Source organism: Rhinopithecus bieti, unplaced genomic scaffold (genome assembly GCF_001698545.2).
Source record: "Rhinopithecus bieti isolate Rb0 unplaced genomic scaffold, ASM169854v2 scaffold_21412, whole genome shotgun sequence".
NCBI classification, from domain to species: Eukaryota; Metazoa; Chordata; class Mammalia; order Primates; family Cercopithecidae; genus Rhinopithecus; species Rhinopithecus bieti.
Genome location: NW_016811643.1, coordinates 1809237 through 1828218, shown reverse-complemented (window position 1 = coordinate 1828218; position 18982 = coordinate 1809237). Strand labels below are relative to the sequence as shown.

The following is an 18982-nucleotide window of genomic DNA, read 5'->3' as shown; positions in this document are numbered from 1 at the left end:
CAAGCTGGGCCAGAGAAAATGGCACAGAACCCTGGACCCAGGGCCAGGCATGCCCTGGCCTTCCCTAACCCTGGCCCACTTAGCCAATTAGGTGTGGCTGATGTCCCTTGAGTGCCCTCTCCCTAAAGCCCAAAAGAAGACGCTGGACTCCTCTGGGCCCCACCGACAAATAGGGAATAGACATGGGGGGGAAATCATTCCTTTGTCTTTATTAAAGAAACTTAGAAAGAGACCAGACCTGGCAATCAAGGGGTGAGGTACTGGCCAGGAAGGTGGAGTGGGGCTCAGGCCCTGGGGATTTCAAGTGCAGACCGATGGCCTGGGAGGGGCCAAGGAGACCAGATCCTGGCAGCAGCTGAGGAGGTGCCCAAGGGCACTTTCAGGCACTGGGGCCATCAGCTGGTTCTGTGGGCAGGGGATGGGGATTGGGATGCAGGGTAGTTTGGGCTGGCCTGGAATCTCTCTGAGGCCACCCTGCCTTGTCTACCTAGATCATCCACTGGTCCTGATCCTGTTCGTTGCCTTCCATGTCCACCTGGAGAGGAGGCTGGGTGTGGGTGGGGAGAGGCCTCAGCCAGCCTCAGCCCCAGATCCTGCCCCTGGCTGGATCCAGGGTTTCTGTACCCTTTGGCCATCAACTGGGTCAGGAGCAGGGGCCCAGGAAGAGAGGCCCTCCCCCATACCCCTTGCCTACCTCATTGACCTCTCCGTCATCAGGCGACTCATTGTAATCATTCATCTCGTCCATGTCCTGCATGTCCTCATCATCCTCTGAGTCCTCTTCACTATCCTCATCGTCTTCATCATCCTCTTCTTCCTCGTCATCATAGTGCTGGCGGGCAGGACAGAGCCTGTAAGCCCTACAGGCCTGCGTGGACCGGTTCAAGAACTGACCCACTTGAACCTCTCTCTAGGGCCAATGAATGACCCCCTACCCCAACCCTCCCTCCTTGAGTCTAGCAGGCTGGTGCATGTTCTGCAGGACCTTAATGCTAAGCCCAATGCCCACCCCTTCTATCTCCCGTTTTTGCCCTTCACCCAGATCTGAGAACCACAACTGCTCTGGGTCAGAGGCAGGACATTCAGAATTAGAGCAGAGCCTCGGTCCACTGTGGCCCCCACAAAGGCCCCACCTGCTAGAGCCACTCACCTCTGAGGCTGGCTTGCCAATAGGAACCAGGTTGTTGTCTTTCTCTGCGATGCTTTGGAGCTGTGGGCAAAGGCACAGAGGAACAAGGCCAGAGCCCAAGTAGGGCAGGTCAGGGGCATGGGACTGGCCCATTCTGCCCAGAAGACGAGCCACACGTGTGGGGGAGAAGCTTCCTCCCAGTTCTCAGGGAGATTCAATCCCTTTCTTGTCATCTGCCATTTATGAACTTGATCTAAATACTTAAAACTCTCTGAGCCTTGGTTTTTTCATATAATTATGGTGAGGATGAAGTGAGAGACTTACCAGCCTAGAAAGCGTCATCTGCTAGATCCTCAATAGTCAAAATTATTTCCTGTGCTTTAGGGAAAAGAGCTTGGGCTGAGTGTCAGCAGCCTGGGCTCTAATCTGGCCCAGAAGTCACATGGTACCCCTGTAAATTAGGGTATGACAAGATGAGAACCTTGGCTCCCTGGCTCCCAGCCTGATTATTCCCAGCTGAGGGCAAATATTTCCGGAGTAAGGCTGGGTCATGGCCCACTGAAGGGGGTCTCTGTCTGTGCTGGGGTCTCTGTCTTTGCTGGGGTCTGTGTGCTGTGCTAGCTGCTCACTCACCCAGGCCTGATGCTGCTGTTCCTGCTGCTGCAGCTCTGTCTCTTCCACACAGGGTCGATCCAGATTAAACCACAGTGTCTCAGTCACACGAGGGAAGAGTGAGGGGAACAAAGTGGACATGGCTCCTAGACTGAGGGAAAGGGTCAATTGCTTAGTTTTCATTTTTAATTTGGTTGTAATCTGATTTAGGGATAGGGTGGAAGACAGCAGGAAAGCAGCCCCTCCCCCTAGGAATCAGACAGACCTGGCTATGAGTCCTGGCTCCAACACTTACTAGCTGTTTGACCTTGGCTGAGTCACTTAACCTCTCTGGGCCTCAGTGTCTTCATCTGTAAAATGGGGATAATAACAATTATACCACCGTCAAAGTTATTCTGATAATTAAGTAAATAATGGACAAATAAAGCTGTTTGCAGGGTGTTCAAGGAGGGAAGGGAATGGGAGTCAAGTGTAGGAATAGGAATCCAGAATGCAGACTGGCATTATGAAATTATATAAAATTAGAGGTAGCAGGGTTCTACTGAAATTATCCCTACCTCCTCCACACACTAAAACCTGCTTTTTGCACTTTTATGATGGCCCATACCACACCCACCCAGTGTCAGAAATTTAGGACACTAACGACCGCTCATGAATCACAGCCAAATGTTGGGGTGGGGGGATTGTAGCATATGCAAGCAGGGCTTAGTAAGACATTCTAGGAGGCATGAATAAGTGGATAAATAAGTAGATGTAAGATTGAATGGATGAATAACATTATAAGGGTACAATCAGCTTTGAGCGGCTGAGGGAGCCGACCAGGAGGGCCAGATAACCTTTATTAAACTGAGGACAGGCAAACTGAGGCCCAGGGACAGGCAGAGACTGGCTTTAGGTCATACAGTGAGTCGGGGCTTAGAACTCCTCCGTGAAAGGGATGAGCAGGAGAAAAGAATTGATGCCTGGTCCTGCTTCTGTCCTAATTTATCTGACCGACCCAGGGCCAGCCGCTGCCCTTCCCTGTATCTCAGATTTCCAACCCGCGTAATTAGGCACTAGGGAAAACACCCTCATGTCCAAGAAGTTCTGACAGGCCAGAGATCTCGGCTCGGAAAGCCCAACCCACTGTCGCAAAGCCACCGCCCATTCTTTACTCATTACGGTAATGACCACGCAGTTGACCAACAGAAAGAAAGTAGGGCGGGACTCAAGACAGAAATTTGGCCTTATAGGGTTGCTAAACGCGAAAAAAGCGGGGCCTGGGTAGGGCCAATTAACTGAAAGAAATGCTGGGTGACAGGAAGTGACACCAATGAATGACGGACCTTGTGTGACGGGGTGGGGCTTAGTCTCGAGGAAGCGGCCAATGAACTGGAGCTCTTTAAGGGTTAAGGACTCTCAATATGGAGCTCCTGGGGAGGCGGGTCAAAGGAAATGGATTTCTGTGGGAGAAGAAGGAATTAAGGGGCAAGGAGACGGCGGCAGCCTTGTCTCTGTACTTACCGCGCCGGGAGGCTGCAGCCGGCGGCGACCCGGAAGCGCTTCACTCAGCCTGAGCGGAAGAACCCACCAGAATCCGGGACTCACCAAACGCATGCGTCCTTCGTCTCCTTTTGTTTCCCTGCTCCCGCCCGCTAAACCGGATGTGACGTTGGATACCTTAGTCACATTGTTAGGGAAGAAAGTGTGCAGTGCCTGCTTATCTGACCCGCCTCGAGTCTCAGCCAGTCGGTCTCTCCATCCTGGCCCCACTACTACGGCTACATTTAACCTCTGCTCCTTTGTTCCCAGGCACCATTTGCTTGTTAACCCCTTCTGAAGAATAGTTGACAGCAGCCTCTTAGTGCGAGGGCCGTTTGTCCTACTGCATCCCAGAAAACTAATCTGTTACTACTCCAGAATTGCTGGTTAATGTTATGTCCCTCCTGTCTGTGCTCTCTTGGCTTCAGTTTCCCCTTTGAGCACATTCATTCTTTTTTATTTTTGCTCTGAACAAAAATATTTTGAGTTCCTATATTACTATATTCTAGGCCTTGCTAGAAACTGGGGATACATCTATGAAAATGGTCGCTTCCCTGGAAGACCTCACAGTCCAGGGAAGCCAAACCCTGCAGACATGCAGTAGACTCAGTGATCTCTCTTAAGGTTGTCTGTTGAATTTTCACATTGGAGATTATGTACAGACTTGAATGACTAGTCAGCCTCAGGCACAGCATTCTGTTGCTTGGGGAATCTGCTGCCCTCCTCAGACCTGGGCCAAGTCCCCTTAAGAGGTCAACCTTGTAACCTCTCCCATTCTTTTGCTGATGCCTCAGTTCCAGTAACCTCTGACTCAGCTTCCCCTTTAGAGATACTCATGCTTTCTGGCAACAGAGGTCCTTCAAACCCAATTCCTATTAAGCTCCATCACTTACCAGCCTCTTCCAGGGACAGCAGTCATTCACATTTCCAGTACTGTCCTGGCCAGATGTGTGAGTTTTGGCAAGTCCGTTTGCTCTCTGAACTCAGCTTCTTTGTCAACCAGCATCATAATCTCTGCCCAGCCTTCCTTCTATCCTGGGCTGATGTGAAGATTGGATAAGAATTGTTCAAGAGGTCATGTACTGTGCATATTGAATGTGATTATATTGCCAAATAGCACCGTTTGTTATAGTTTTTCATTAAAGAGTACACTTTGCCTCTTGGAAATGACTACCTTTTTCATTCGTTCAACAAATACCTATTGAGTGCCTTAGTATATGTCCGTCACTATTCTTAGTAGTGGGTATACAGTAGTAAACAAAACAGACCAAAAAAGTCCCTCTTTTCATAGAGCCTTCATTCTGAGAGAGGTAAACAGTGAAGAAGATAGATAAATAAAATATGTAGTTTTAAGATTGCAGTAAATACTGAGGAGAAAAATCTGAGAAGTGGGAATAAAATATTTGCAGGAGAGGTGTTTTATTTTTGATTGGGGGGCCAAAGTCACTGGGAAGGTGACTTTTGAGTAAAGGTCTGAAGGAACAGAGAGCCTTCTGATATTTGTGGAAGAGCACTTCAGTGAGAGAGAATGGAAGTGCAGAGGGCCTAGAATGGTTTGGGCATAGTGTCCTCTAGGGCGAGTAATAGGTAGGACATGAGGAGTTAGGGAGTCAGTGGAGGGTTGTGAGCACAGGGTCCACACAATCTGATTTACATTTTAACTGAGTTACTCTGGCTGTTGTATAAAGAATAGACTGGGCGTAGGGGAAACAATGGCAAAAGCAGGGAGACCAGTTGGGAGCCTATTATGATAATCTAGAGGTAGTGGATGAGAAGTGGTTGAATTCGAAATTTAAATGGTAGAGACTACAAGGTTTGCTAACAGATGTAGAATGCCAGAATAAGAAAGGAGCCACGATTTTTGGGCTGAACAACTAGAAGATTGGCGTTGCCACTGTTTCGAGATGGGAAAGACTGGGGAGGTGATGAGGGAGGGATTTCTTTTTTTTTTTTTGACGGGGAGCTCAGGTTTGAGTGTGTTGAGTCTGAGATGACCATTAGAGTAGAGATGTTGAGGTGGCAGGGAGGCATATAAATCTGCAGGTCAGGGCAGAGATCTGGGCTGGATTTGGGAGTCATTGGCACATAGATGGTGTTTAAAGTCATGAGACTGGATGAGATCACCAAGGGAGTGAGTGTAAATGGAAAATAGTGTCCTCCAATATTCCGAATTTGAGGAAACTAGGAAAAGCAACAAACCAGATGGAGAAGGAAGACCAAAAAGATAAGTAGAAAGCTGGATGAGTTGATGGTATCTTGGAAGCCATGCAAAGAAAGGGTATTAGGAGGAGAAAATGGTCTACTACAGCCTCATTCTGTACAAAATTGTGCTTCTGTTTATTTCCCCAGCAGACCATGAGCTCCTTGAGGGCGGGGACTGAATGGTTACTATGTCCCCAGGGCCCAGCATGACCTTCTCCTGGATTTCTCATCTTCCTCCTGTGACCTGTGTCTCCATCAGTTTCTCCTCCGGCATCTTTTTCTTACAGGATTCCTACGTCAGGTACCGTTGGCCCTGTCCTTCCCGATAACTCCACCTGCTGGAAATTACCTAGTAACAGAGTTTATTTTGAAGGTCATCAGCCAGGCTCAGTAAGTCATGATGACTGGTTAGCTGGTGACATTTACTGAGTACCAACTGAGTGCCAGACACCTTTCTAGGCCCTGGGGACAGAGGAGAAGCAGAAATAATTCCTGCCCTAGAGAAAAATAGAGTATAGTGAGTACTAAGACAATTATAGACAATTATAGAGGAGGGTAATAATTGTTAAAATCAATGTATGTAGAGAATACATGAGAACACAGAGGAGGGGAGATGAATGGGTTCTGGACAAACTAAATTTAGGCTTTTGTTCCAGAAAAGAAAACATTTGAGTGGGCCTTGAGGGATGAGTAGGAGTTAAGCCCACTGGTAGATAAGTGGGAAGAGGGTGCACAAAGAGGCATCTTTCATTCAAGGGCATGTTTGGAGAACATTGAGAATCTGGGCAGAACTAGATGTGTGGGGTGGAGAGAGATGAGAAAGAATGATAGGGGACCCAGATAGGGAAGGTCTTTGGTGGCCCTATATGGAATGGATGGGATGGGATCCGGGCATCTTGGGTCTCACCTTTGTCTTATTGCTGACTTGCTGGGGACCCCAGGTAAATGTCTCCCCATTCACAAGCTTCCATGTTCTCTAACGTAATAGCCTAACCACGTCGCCAGCTCTGATGTGAGTCCCTGGAAGGAATTCCCCTAGCTTAACCCTTCCCATTCTTAGATTTTTACATTTGCCTTATTTGTGATTTATACAAACCAGGGCCTAGGAATGGAAAGCAGGGGCAGGATGGAGATTTCTCAACAGAAATCAATAAATCCAGAGCCCAGAGGCTGAAGATGGAAACCATGACTCTATGCAGATAATTCTCTAGGATCCAGGAAGGGCCAGATTTGAGTGGTGTGAATTCAGTGCTAGTAAGAGCTGCTTACTCATTCCTTTCATAAGCCTTGAGGAGCATGGCTGACCCTGGTAGGGGACAGAGGAGAATGTCACAGTCACAGTCACTACCTTTCATACATATGGAGGGATGGTTGGTTTCCAGAGGGTTTTCCCACTCATAGTCTCCACTTATCCTTAGCCCAGCCCTGGGAATTCTGCCTTCATTTAGCAGATGAGGAACCTGAGGCTCAGGAAAGTAAAGCAGCTTGTCTGAGGTGAAGCTACAACTCAAGAATGTCAAAATCTTGCATTGTTCCACAAATCTTCCTTATGGGCTGGTATGTGCTTGCCGATGGGGACTCACAGAGGAATCCGATTTGAGTCCTAGTCCTCTTCAACTACCCGGTATGGTGTGGGTACCAGACTAACGCCAGTCATTTGGCCCTTTAGGCCAGATCTCTGTGTGATTCATGTGTATTTCCCCGGCACCTTGCACAGTGTCTAGCAAAGTAGTCACTCAACAAATGTTTATATAAGATGGATTTGTTTCCTTGGGTCTAATGGAATTATAGTTCACATGAAGAATGGTATAATAGGGATAGGTTCTAAAAAGAGAAAAGTGATAATGTTAAAAAGAGAAGAGCAGTGTGGGAGGGGAGGTGGAGAAGGCTCCTCAGAAGATGAGACCTTGCAAGAGGAGTTAGGAAAGAATATTCTAGTCAAGAGCAGACAGTATGTGCAGAAGGGCAGAGGCCTGAAAGGGTGTAGTGTGCCCAGGACATGACATTGACCGTGGGCCTGTTGTGTGGCCATCTTGGTGATGGGCACTACGAAAGAAACAGGACCAGGAGACAGTACCCTGTGCTCAAAGGACAAGGTACACCCTTGGAGGAGGACAGGGACATGCTGAGAAAGGCTTCCTTGAGCAGGGGAGACTTCCGCTGGGTCTTGAAGGATGCTTCAGAGTTCAAGTCAGAGAGGAGGAAAGAGGAAGGCTCCCAGGTGGGAGGGGCCTCTTTAGGCAGGGGCTGTGGTGGGAGGGAATGAGGAGAATGCCCAGGCAGGAGAGCATGGTGTGTGGAGGGCAGGTTGGTGGGGTGGGAGGGGCTGGAGAGCTCCACTGGGTGGGCTAGCTGAGGGAGTGCACCTTAGCCCTTAGCATGGGGTATAAGGCTTGTTCTGCCTCGTGGTCACTCAACGCCTCATTTATTTCCCATCATTGTGGCCTCTCTGGACCTGATTCTGAGCTGGGGATGGATAGATGCGTTGGAAGGGATCTCTGTGAATTATCTTCCAGTTCCCTAGAAAGCCAGCCCCAGGAGAGGTGCTCCAGCCAGGTCCCTATTTGCATGGTGGTTTTGCATGTATTTGCTTACCACAAATATATGGTAAGGTTTCCTCACTAAGGTTTAATGGGCTAAGGTTTCCCTATTCTGACTATAGCAAAATAGACACAAAGTTTGAAGAGGGGCCCTCTGCATTGGAGGCAAAGGCCGAGGAGACACAGACCTACACACACACACACACACACACACACACACACACCCTCACTTTTATGCAGAATGAAGGCTCCCCGGAGATACCCGTGTCCTAATCCTATGGTGTCTATCTTACCTGGCAAAAGGGACTTTGCAGATGTGGTTAAGGTTAAGGACTTTCACATGGGGTGATTATCCAGGTGGGCCCAATATATTTACACGAATCCTTAAAATCAGATCGACTAGACAAGGAAGAAGCGTCAGAGAGATACTACATTGCTGACTTTGAAGATGAAGGAAGGGGCCATGAGCCAAGGAACACAGGCAGCCTCTAGAAGCTGAAAAGGGCAAGGAAATGGATTCTTCCCTAGAGCCTCCAGAAAGGAACAAAGACCTGCTGACATCTTAATTTAAAAAAATTTTTTTTAAATTTTTTTGAGACAGAGTCTTGCTCTATCCCCCAGGCTGGAGTGCAATGATGGCATCTCGGCTCACTGCAACCTCTGCCTCCCAGGTTCAAGCGATTCTCCTGCCTCAGCCTCCTGTGTAATTGGGATTACAGGCGCCCACCACCACGCCTGGCTAATTTTTGTATTTTTGGTAGAGATGGGGTTTCACCATGTTGGTCAGGCTGGTCTCAGGTGATCCGCCTGCCTTCGCCTCCCAAAGTGCTGGAATTACAGGTGTGAGCCACTACACCCGGCCCCTGATACCCTAAATTGAGACCCATGTTATACTTGTAACCTACAGAACTGTAAGTTAATAAGCTTGTATTTTTTGCTGGGCACAGTGGCACATTCCTGTAGTCCCAGCTACTTGGGAGGCTGTGGTAGGCGTGTTACTGGATAGTGCCTGGTAGTTTCAGGCTCTTGGTGTTCTGAACAAAGAACTGGACTAGACACACAGAGATAGCAAAGCAGCAAAAGCTTATTAAGCACGGTATTACACTCTCGGAGGGAGAGAGTGGACTGACCTCTGGCAGATGAGATCAACATTAGTTTGGTGTACTCTGGGTCTTTTTGTGTGTGTGTGTGTATGTGTGTGTGTGTTTCTTCTCCTCCCAAAGCTGCCTAATCTCTAGCCAGTGTCTGCCTTTTTTATTGATAGATATGTTGATTAGTTACTTTGGCCCTTGTGTGTCACCTGCATCCCATAATTTTAAGTACATGCATGATTTGCAGTCCATATGCACGAGCTTCAATGAGCTAATTACCATACAGGGTCATTTTAAGGATACTTTTTCTCTTTAATGTGCATGCCCATCTCTAAGGAGCTGCCTCTGACAGGTTTGGTTCAGATTTAGCCCACATGGGGGCTTCTTTCTCACTTTTGTTTTGGCTGTTCTGCTTCTTATCTCGCTTCTTGCTCACCTGCCCCTTCAGCTTGCTTCTGCTCCCTGCTTTTACTCATTCTGCCCTTGATCCAACTTTTAATTCCCTTTACTATTCTCCTGCTATATTTTTCCTCTTCCCCTGCTTCAGGAGGATCGCTTGAGCTGAGGAGTTTGGGACCAGCCTGGGCAACAGAGCAAGACCTTGTCTCAAAAATCAATTAATTAATTAATTAATTAATTAATTTGTGTTGTTTTAAGCCACTTAGTTTGTGGTAGTTTGTTATGGCACCAACAGAAAACAAATGCACAGGCACACACATATATCCTCCCACCCCGATGGACAATGAACCACAGTCATACATGCTCAGGCAGACACAGGCAGGGAGACCCAGGAACATCAGCTGGCCCTAAGTGGGGGCTGGGGAGAAATGAAGCTTCAGGTGTGTGCTGCGGGGTGGGGTGGTAAGGCCTGCTCCTTGGCTGGTGTGGAGAAACTTTGACCACATTTATCAGGCTTAACTTTGCTCTGCTTCCTCTCAGTCTTTACATCATACTTTTAGCAACCTTTACAACATTTTGTCCTAAACACTGTTGCGAATACATGTATGAACCTCAAAGACTATACTAAATGAAATAAGCCAGTCATGAAAGGACAAATACTGTAGGATTTCACTTTTCTGAGGTTCCTGGAGAAGTCAAATTCAGAGACAGAAAGTAGGATGGTGGTTGCCAGGGGCTTGGGGAGTAGGGAGTTATTACTGTTTTGGGTTTTTTTTGTTTGTTTGTTTTTATGGGTATCCTGTTTCTGCTTAAAGAGTTATTACTGTTGACCCATGAACAACACAGGTTTGAACTGCATGGGTCCGCTAATATGTGGATTTTTTTCAATCAATCACAGATAAAAAATACAGTCTTCAGAGGATGCGAAACCCACATATGTGAAGGGTGGGACGTCAGTATGTGTGGATTTGGGTATGGGGGGGCTCCTGAAACCAATCCCCTACATCTGTTGAGGGAGGATTGTATTTAATGGATACATTTTCAGCTGGGGAAGATGAAAAGCATTCGGGATGAGCCTGGTCGTGGTGGCTCACACCTGTAATCCCACCATTTTGGGAGGCCGAGGTGGGAGGATTACTTGAGCGCAGGAGTTTGAGACCAGCCTGGGCAACATGGCAAAACCCCATCTCTACCAAAAATACAAAAATTAGCCAGGTATAGTGGTGTGTGTCTGTGGTCCCAGCTACTTGGGAGGCTGAGGTGAGAGGATTGTTTGAGCCCAGGAGGTAGAGTAGAGGTTGCAGTGAGACAAAATGGTGCCATTGCACTCCAGCCTGGGTGATAGAGCAAGAACCTGTCTTTAAAAAAAAAAAAAAAAAGGAGTTCTGGATGGATTCACAACAATGTGAATGTACTTAATGTGAGTGTACTGAACTGGACATGTAAAATTGTTAAAATGATTTTATTGTATGTATGTTGCCACAATTTAAAAAAAAAAAAAACTTGTAGATTAGGCACCATTTTGGAGAATGGGTTCAGGGGAGCCTCCAGTCAACCTCCCCATACTGCAGTGCAGCTGGAAACTTGGTAACTGGTTCTCTGACACCTCGCCATCACTCCCAGCCCAGTGCCACATATCCCAATCTCCATGCCCCACTCCAGTCCAGAGCCATCTATTGCCTGGGCTACTGCAATAACTGGCTAACTTCCCACCACACTACACTTCGAACCATACATGGCTGCCTAAAACCTTTCCCTGGTTTCCCATTGCTTTTAGCCTGTGAGTTGAAGTCCTTGCCAGGCAAGATCTGGCCCTGCCTGCCTGTCTACCCTCATCTACAGCCAACCTCCTTCTTGCTTTCTGCACCCCAACCACACCCCAACAGTTTTGCAGATCTTCAGACCCACTAAAACATGTTCTGCCTCAGGGCGTTTGCACAATGCTTCTGTTGCCTGGGACGCAGTCCTCCTTCTTTACTGGGTCAGCTCCCTCCCTTTTGGTCTCAGAGAGGTCCCTCCTGCAGCCCCAAACCAGATGAGCTCTGGTGCAAGGAGCTCTCTTCCACAGTATCTTCTCTTTTTCTCATAGCACCTCACCTAATACATACACTCACACACACATTTATGTGTGTATGTGTGTGTGTGTATATATATAAAATACATGTATTTTATATATGTATGTATATATAAAATGCATGTATTTTATATATATGTGTGTGTGTATATATATAATGTGTGGTAAAATATATATAACAAAAAATTTACAATTTTCACCTTTTTTTCCTTTGGACACTGAGTTTTGCTCTTGTTGCCCAGGCTGGAGTGCAATGGCACGATCTTGGCTCACTACAACCTCTGCCTTCCGGGTTCAAGTGATTCTCCCACCTCAGCTTCCCAAGTAGCTGGGATTACTACAGGCATGTGCCACCATGGCCTGGCTAATTTTGTATTTTTAGTAGAGATGGGGTTTCTCCATGTTGGTTGGGCTTGTCTCAAACTCCTGACCTCTGGTGATCTGCCCACCTCAGCCTCCCAAAGTGCTGGGATTACAGGTGTGAGCCACCGTGCCCGGCCAATTTTAGCCATTTTTAAATGTACAATTCAGTGGCATTAAGTACATTCACATTGTGTGTAACCACCACTACATCCATTCCTCAGAACTCTCATCTTTTCCAGCTGAAACTCCGTAATTAAACAGTAGCTCCCCAAGCCCCTGGCACCCACCATTCTACTTAGTCTCTATGAATTTTGACTGCTCCAGGTACCTTATGTAAACAGAATCATACAGTATTTTTCTTTCTGTAATTGGCTTATTTCACTTAGCATAATGTCTTCAAGGTTCATCTATGAAGCTGTTGTTGCATGTGTCAGAATTTTCTTCCTTTTTAAGGCTGAGTAATAGTCATTTGTACATATCACATGTTGCATATCCATTCATCTTTTGATAGACATTTGGATTGTTTCCACTTTTTGGTTATTGCAAATAGTACTGCTATAAAAAGGTTGAACAAATACCACCTATTTTAACTATACATCTAATTATGTGCTTATTCGTTTAAGTTGTGCCTGTCTTCCTCACCTCTGGGTGTCACAAGTGTTCACCAGCATATCCTCAGCACTCAGCACAGTAATTGGGCATCAGTAGATATTCATCAAGTATCTGTTGAATGAATGAATGAGACACCAAAATGTATCTACTGTACATATATGGTGTCTGTAGTGTGCAGGGAAGAGCAGAAGACTTGAATCTGGGTCCCAGCTCATTGATTCCTCATTGCATGCTCTGACCTTGATCAAGGCCCTTCACCTTTGTAAACCAAAGAGTATCTGAGACAAGTCTCAATCAATTTAGGAAGTTTGTTTTGCCAGGGCTAAGCATGCACCCATGACACAGCCTCAGGGGGTCCTGACAACATATGCCTAAGGTGGTTGAGGCACAGCTTGGTTTTTATATATTTTAAGGAGACATGAGACATCAATCAATATATGTAAGGTATGCATTGGTTCAGTCTGGAAAAGTGGAACAACGTGAAGTGGGGTGGGGGTCTTCCTAGTCATAGGTAGTTAAGAGACAACCATTTGCATTCTGTTGAGTTTCTGATTAGCCTTTCCAAAGGAAGCAATCAGATATGATATGCTTTTATCTCAGTGAGCAGAGGGATGACTTTGAGTTCTGTCTGTTCTGTGTCCACAAATTATGAGGAACGTATGTAGTTTTTCTTCTTTTTAATCTTAGTAGCTATCTTTTCTTGGAATAGAATGTGAGGCAGGTTTGCCCTAAGCAGTTCCCAGCTTGACTATTCCCTTAGTAATTGACTTGGTCTTAGTAATTGACTTTTCCCATAGTAATTGACTTGCCCTTAGTAATTTTGGGGCCCTAAGATTTATTTTCCTTTTACACCTTCAAACCTCAGTTTCCCCATGTGTAATGTAGGGGCACTGTCAGCCCCACAGGGTTCTTGTCAGGGTCAAATGAAACAATACATGTGATGGGGTTCAGCTTCTGACCCAAGGAACTGCTCAGTGACCTAAGCTAGAGGCCTTGATCTAAGTACCGAGGGAGAGAGGAGGCTCCAACTAGGGTAGCTGACTGACTGGATTTGAATCCAGCCCAAGGTCTATTACCCATCCTCTGAGGACCTTGGCTGTGTATTCATTTCCTATAGCTGCTGTAACAAATTACTACAAACTTGTTGGGTTAAACCACACAGATTTGTTCTCTTTCATTTCTGGAGGTCAGAAGCCATAAATCAAAGTGTCAGCAGGACTACATTCCTTGTGGAAGCTTCCAAGAACAATCAGTTTCCTTGCCTTTTCCAGCTTCCAGAAGCTTCCTGCATGCCTGGTGGTCCCCCTTCCTTGCATCCCTCTAACCTCTTGCTTCCACCTTTATGTGTCCTACTACTCTCTCTGAGCTGCTGCCTCCCTCGCATAAGGATTACATCAAGCCCATTCAGAAAATCCAGGATCATCTCCCCATCTCAAGACCCATTTCTTAATCACGTTTGTAAAGTCCCTTTTGCCGTATAAAGTAACATTTGGACATTCCAGATATTAGGACATGGACACAGGTACCATCTCTCTCCCATGTGGGCCTCAGTTTGCACTTTAGGAAAGTAAAGAGCATTGGTCATGCCCTGTCCTCCCTGTCATCCTTGCTCTGTGGAGTTCTCCCTGAGGCAGGAATATTGGGTGGAGGCCAGAGGGTTGGGTCCTACCTGCCTGACTACTCTAGCACCCAAATTCTCACAATCTTGTCACCAGCAGTTATAGCCCCCGGGCCTGGCTGTCCCCCAACCTGTGTTCCAGCACTCCACCGTTCCCTTCCATTTCCTGGGTGCTTCTGATGCAGGACTTTTTCTGGGACACTTTGCCAGACTCACAAGAGGGGTGCCCTGTTTATTCGGTCTGCCATGCTCAATCCCTTGCAGGAGGGAGCACATGAGTGAGTGAGTGCAGGATCTGGTTGGCTGTTCCAGGTGCTGACAGCAGCAAGCTCCATGCAGGGCCCTCAGCCAGTCCAGGTGCGAGCGAGCAAGGGCAGGATCCAGCTGGCTGCTCTGGGCACTGGCAGGAGAAATCTCCATATGGGGCCTGTGGCAGTGCCCAGGTGGGGGTGCCCATGACCCTGAAACCCCAGGGAGGGTATTACAGTGCTCTCCTAGTTCTGCTGTCCATGGACGGTGGTGTGTTCGCAGCTCAGTTGGCCCCTCGCCTCGTTGCATGGGGTGGTTGCCCTCTGCCAGCAAGGGCAAAGAGCCAGTGTGACAGCCTTTCTGGGTACCCACACTTGGTGGGTCCAGAGCCCTTGGCCAGTGTCCAAGAAGAATGAGGTTGTGCAGACAATTGAAGGTTGATGAAGGCGGAGACTTTTATTAAGCGATCAAAACATCTCTTAGCGGAAAGGGGAACTGGAGAGGAAACAGGAAGGGCCAGTTATCTTTTATCTTCCCCCGAAGTCAGGCTGTCTCTTCTGTAGTCCAGCCATCTCTTCCATGAAGTCCGGTTGTCTCCTCGAAGTCTTCTCAAAGTCCGGCCATCTTCCCCTCTACTGACTGAGTCTGGGGCCTTTATATGCACAGGATGGAGAGTGCATGCTGACTGGTTTGTGGGTAGGCAAAACAGGTTAAAGTGAAGACATCACTCAAAGATGGGCACGACAGTGTAGAAAACCAATTAGGAAAAGGTAAGTATTTGTAAAATAGCTGAAGGGTGGGGATCAATCAGAGGAAAGGACAACAAATGGGAAGACAAGTTTTCAATCTGGTCTGAGGATTTAGCTTGTAGCTTGGCTTTCAGGCTTTAAACTGGCTTTGGCTTGAAGGTGGGATTTCACCAGGGACCAGTCCCTATTTGCCTAGGCATTTGGCTGGCTCCTGTCCCTCTCATTTCCCCCTCTGAAGAGGTACAATTACCTGTCGTTAGAATAGAGACAAAGACAATCAACTGCTTCCTGCTGACAGAGGGTGCTGTTTTGGGCAAACAGCAATCAGAGCTCCCTCAGGGGCCTATCTAAGGGTCCCAGGTTAAAGGGAGACATCATTCAAGGCTCTGGTTACTTGACTGTTCAGAGTTTGATGGCCTCTAAGTGAGAAGAAACAATTTGGGTTATTAGATGACATGTATCAAAATGGAACAACAAGGGGGTAAGGACAGCTCAAAAATCCCAAGGCTGCTGACATGCCCAGATAACTGGTGGCTATAGTTATACCTGCTAAGATTTGGGTGCATGGGGCTTGGCTTTGGTTTGCTCCCTTGGTTTCATTTTCCCAAAAAAACCTCCAGATTATGGGCACCACATCCTATTTACTCCTATCACCTGGCAGGATTTGCAGGATAATTGCCCAGAACTAGAATATTTATTCATATTTTTACATTACCCATCCCTTCTGTTTCTTCTGGGCCACAATCAGAGATCACTAGTTGGTTCACAGGAATAAGGAGGATTAGTCTAAAATGTAGGCAAAAGCTTAGAAACAACTGACACTAGAATTTAATGACAAGTGTATGATAAATTTTGAAACATAATATTTTTTCTCTCTCCAGTCATCATTTCTATTAAAAATAAATCATGATAGGACTGAGTTGTTTGCAAAATAAACTTTGATCTTATACTTGGCCTAGTCATTTGCATAAAGTGCAGCAAGAATAATTATTTTCACATAGGCTTTTAAAATTGGCTTTGATGGAACTCTGTTTCACAAGGAATCTCAAGTAGGACCTTTTAAAGCTGAGCTCAGCCATGGGTTTGTACCCTCAAATACCTATGAGTTGGGTAAATTCTTCTTTTCTCGAGGTCCCCAGATAACATAGGACTCCTGGCCCTTTAGAAAATGACATTCTTTACTCACCACAGGTTAGGAATCCTGTCCAGGGACTGTGTAGACAAGGTATGAAGCCAGTTTTCCCAAGAGGATTTTATTGGCTCTGCAAGTCAAGCTTGATTCCCTAAAGGAAAGCACACCATTCCAGTCAAATCCTTGGTAACATAACCAGTTTCTCCAGTTGCATCCTGCTGCAAAAGAAAATGGATTCTTATTGCACTGATGCAAATAACTGTATTCTGTAAGTTAAGAATATTCACAAATAGTTTCCAAATTCTAGATAAACCAGGCAGAGAGAAATATGCTCCAAATTTTGTTCACAGGAGTAAACCTTACTCAATTGTTAAAAGCTGTAGATAGCTCAAAAGAAATTTCCTTGATTCTGGAAAAAACAAAACAAGGATCAGCAATTTTAAGCAAAAGTTAAAAGGATTACTTCAGTTTTCTATTAGTTCAGTTTATTCAGTTAACTCTTGTCCTGCTTGATATTCGTGGGCATTTCATCTCTTTATGACTCCTGTATGCTTTTCCTCTGTTCCAATGTCACCATCTCCAAAGTCATCAGAAACCTGCATTTGAGGGCACCTTTCAAAGTCCAATAGCTGACCACAAATCATCTTTTGAAAAGGGTCAAAACAAAATAACAAAATATCCTTGGGTAGTTGCACTCAAAAACATGATTGACAAAGAAATTTGGTTTTTCTCTGTGGTTTATAATAACTTAACACAATAACCTTAATTATGACTGATAGCATATACTCAGACATTTGAGTTTTAGAAGTCCCAAACAATTAGGCCAGGCACCATGGCTCATGCCTGTAATTCCAGCACTGTGGGAGGCCAAGGCAGGTGGATCATGAGGCCAAGAGATCTAGATCATACTGGCCAACATGGTGAAACCCTGTTTCTACTAAAAATACAAAAATTAGCTGGGCATGGTAGCACATGCCTGTAGTCCTAGCTACTCAGGAGGCTGAGGGAGGAGAATCACTTGAACGCTGGAGGTGGAGATTGCAGTGAGCCAAGATCATGCTACTGCACTCTAACCTGGTGACAGACTGAGACTCCGTCTCAAATAAATAAATAAATAAATCCCATACAATTTTGGAACATATATTAATATTATTCACTAACATATACACTGAAGAAGGTCATACATTATTTTTATTTTGGCAATCCCATGTAACTAAATGTGTTAAATAATCCTGTTTACCTCTCTTTTGGATGCTCTGGGGCCTTCAGTAGCATCCAAAAGTTAGGGGTTAGAAAAGACAACCTTGAACCTGAAGTTTGATTTTGGGAAGTCTGTCAAACATATTAAAGATTTAAAACACTTAATATTTTGAAATAGAACTCCAGATTACCATGTTATTTATTTTAGCCAAAATGATGACTCAAAATTTTAAAACAAGGCAAAACCTTTCATTATCCTTTACTATTACATGAAAATCTTCAAGAGAGAAAGTCAAATTTCACCATTGCATGTAAATCTATTTTCAGTAGTCTTAGTTTCATGTTGTAATGGTAACTCTTAGCAATTTTTAATTTTAATGTAAAACCTGGTAAGTTATTTTAATTATGTACTAGGTACAGATAAAGTGTGACTCTTTCCAGCATAGTTAAGGGTGTGGTGAATTCCATATGTCCCCAGACCTTACCAAATTGTAAAGCAGGCAGGTCAAACAGTTCTCAAAAGCCAAAGAAGCAGTTTATAACCTTATAACATTTAGCAAACCTAGTATCTGACCCGCATATGTTAGACTGCATATTTTCATTTTGATGACATTTGTATTTTACCAATTATCTTCAAAATTGTTTTTCTTTCTCAAAGATTAAAGTCACATGAACTAAAAGGCAATACAGCTTTTGTTTTTCCTTCAAAAAATGTTTGATCTAAGCACTTATTTTCTTTAAGCGAATTAGAACTCTTTTTTTATATAAACATCACACATAAATAACACATATGTGATTACACAGACAGACAGAAGTTTCAGTAGTTGTAAGATTTTTAATTTGCCAATCTCCTAATTGGATTATTGGCCTCAGGATGGAGTACTTCAAGAAGCAGGGCTAGGAAAGCATGCAGTTTCCAGGGCCTAATAAGCATAGCTGGAAGACAAAAACAGAGTTTGAAAAGGATCTATCTGCTTTTAATTCGTGGGGTTCTGTAAGAAAAACAGAGTTGTTTTTTCTTTTTTTCCAAAATGGAATCTGTGGCAACTTCTCTGTTTTTCCCAAGGAGTCTCATGCTCTCAGAAGTTATCTTAAGGCCTCTCACGCATGCATGAAGAGTGACAAGACAAATTGGAGAAAATAATTCAGTTGACTGAGAAAAAATTGTTTTCAGAAAACAAGATCCATGAAGAGAAAACACAAAGGTCTTTTAAATATACCTATAGCTTGGATATCCACTTTTAATTAAGCTGAACACTCTTTAAGATAACCCTTTTAAATCCCTTAGTACCCAACTTTAGCCATGCCAAGCCACCAATATTTCTGGCTTTTGAACTTTACCATTTCTTTTAACATTTTGCACAGGGAGAGAGAGGCCAGAGGTCTGACTGGCAGAAAACTTTTACCCTTCTGTCCGCATGTCAGGCCTCTGGGTTCCCTTCCCCCAAGCTCAGTTTTTTTGTTTGTTTGTTTGTTTTTGAGACGGAGTTT

General features: G+C 45.3%; 1 protein-coding gene and 1 long non-coding RNA gene across 10 annotated transcripts in view; both read right to left on the bottom strand.

Annotated features, from left to right (window-relative positions):
* Window positions 1–183: 183 nt before the first annotated feature.
* ANAPC15 (anaphase promoting complex subunit 15) lies at window positions 184–3387 on the bottom strand. Of its 9 annotated transcripts, none has more exons than XM_017894368.1 (6): window positions 3245–3387; window positions 2037–2091; window positions 1763–1887; window positions 1151–1210; window positions 695–832; window positions 184–547 (listed from the first exon to the last, which is right to left on the bottom strand). In XM_017894368.1, exons 3-6 carry the CDS (start codon window positions 1880–1882, stop codon window positions 488–490), a joined length of 378 nt encoding a protein of 125 aa, XP_017749857.1. In that variant the 5' UTR covers window positions 1883–1887; window positions 2037–2091; window positions 3245–3387; the 3' UTR covers window positions 184–487. The 9 variants fall into 9 exon arrangements, with proteins under 9 accessions (XP_017749857.1, XP_017749855.1, XP_017749856.1 ...); XM_017894366.1 differs by having other exon boundaries at window positions 1763–1892; window positions 2007–2091; window positions 3245–3386; XM_017894367.1 differs by having other exon boundaries at window positions 2007–2091; window positions 3245–3386.
* An 11470-nt stretch (window positions 3388–14857) lies between these two features.
* The window catches only part of LOC108543778 (uncharacterized), a 36569-nt gene continuing 32444 nt past the window's right edge, over window positions 14858–18982 (bottom strand). Inside the window, exons 4-5 of the long non-coding RNA XR_001889669.1 lie at window positions 16346–16442; window positions 14858–15578 (exon numbers count right to left, since the gene is read on the bottom strand). This is a non-coding gene — a long non-coding RNA (uncharacterized LOC108543778). The remainder of the gene's footprint in view (window positions 15579–16345; window positions 16443–18982) is intronic.

Excerpts from the sequence above, each read along its gene's own strand:
- ANAPC15 (XM_017894368.1), bottom strand. The coding sequence starts at position 1,882 with ATGTCCACTTTGTTCCCCTCACTCTTCCCTCGTGTGACTGAGACACTG. Across the intron at positions 833-1,150 it reads TTGGCAAGCCAGCCTCAGAG|CACTATGATGACGAGGAAGA; the intron begins GTGAGTGGCTCT and ends CCTGCCCGCCAG. Across the intron at positions 548-694 it reads ATGACGGAGAGGTCAATGAG|CCTCCTCTCCAGGTGGACAT; the intron begins GTAGGCAAGGGG and ends ACCCACACCCAG.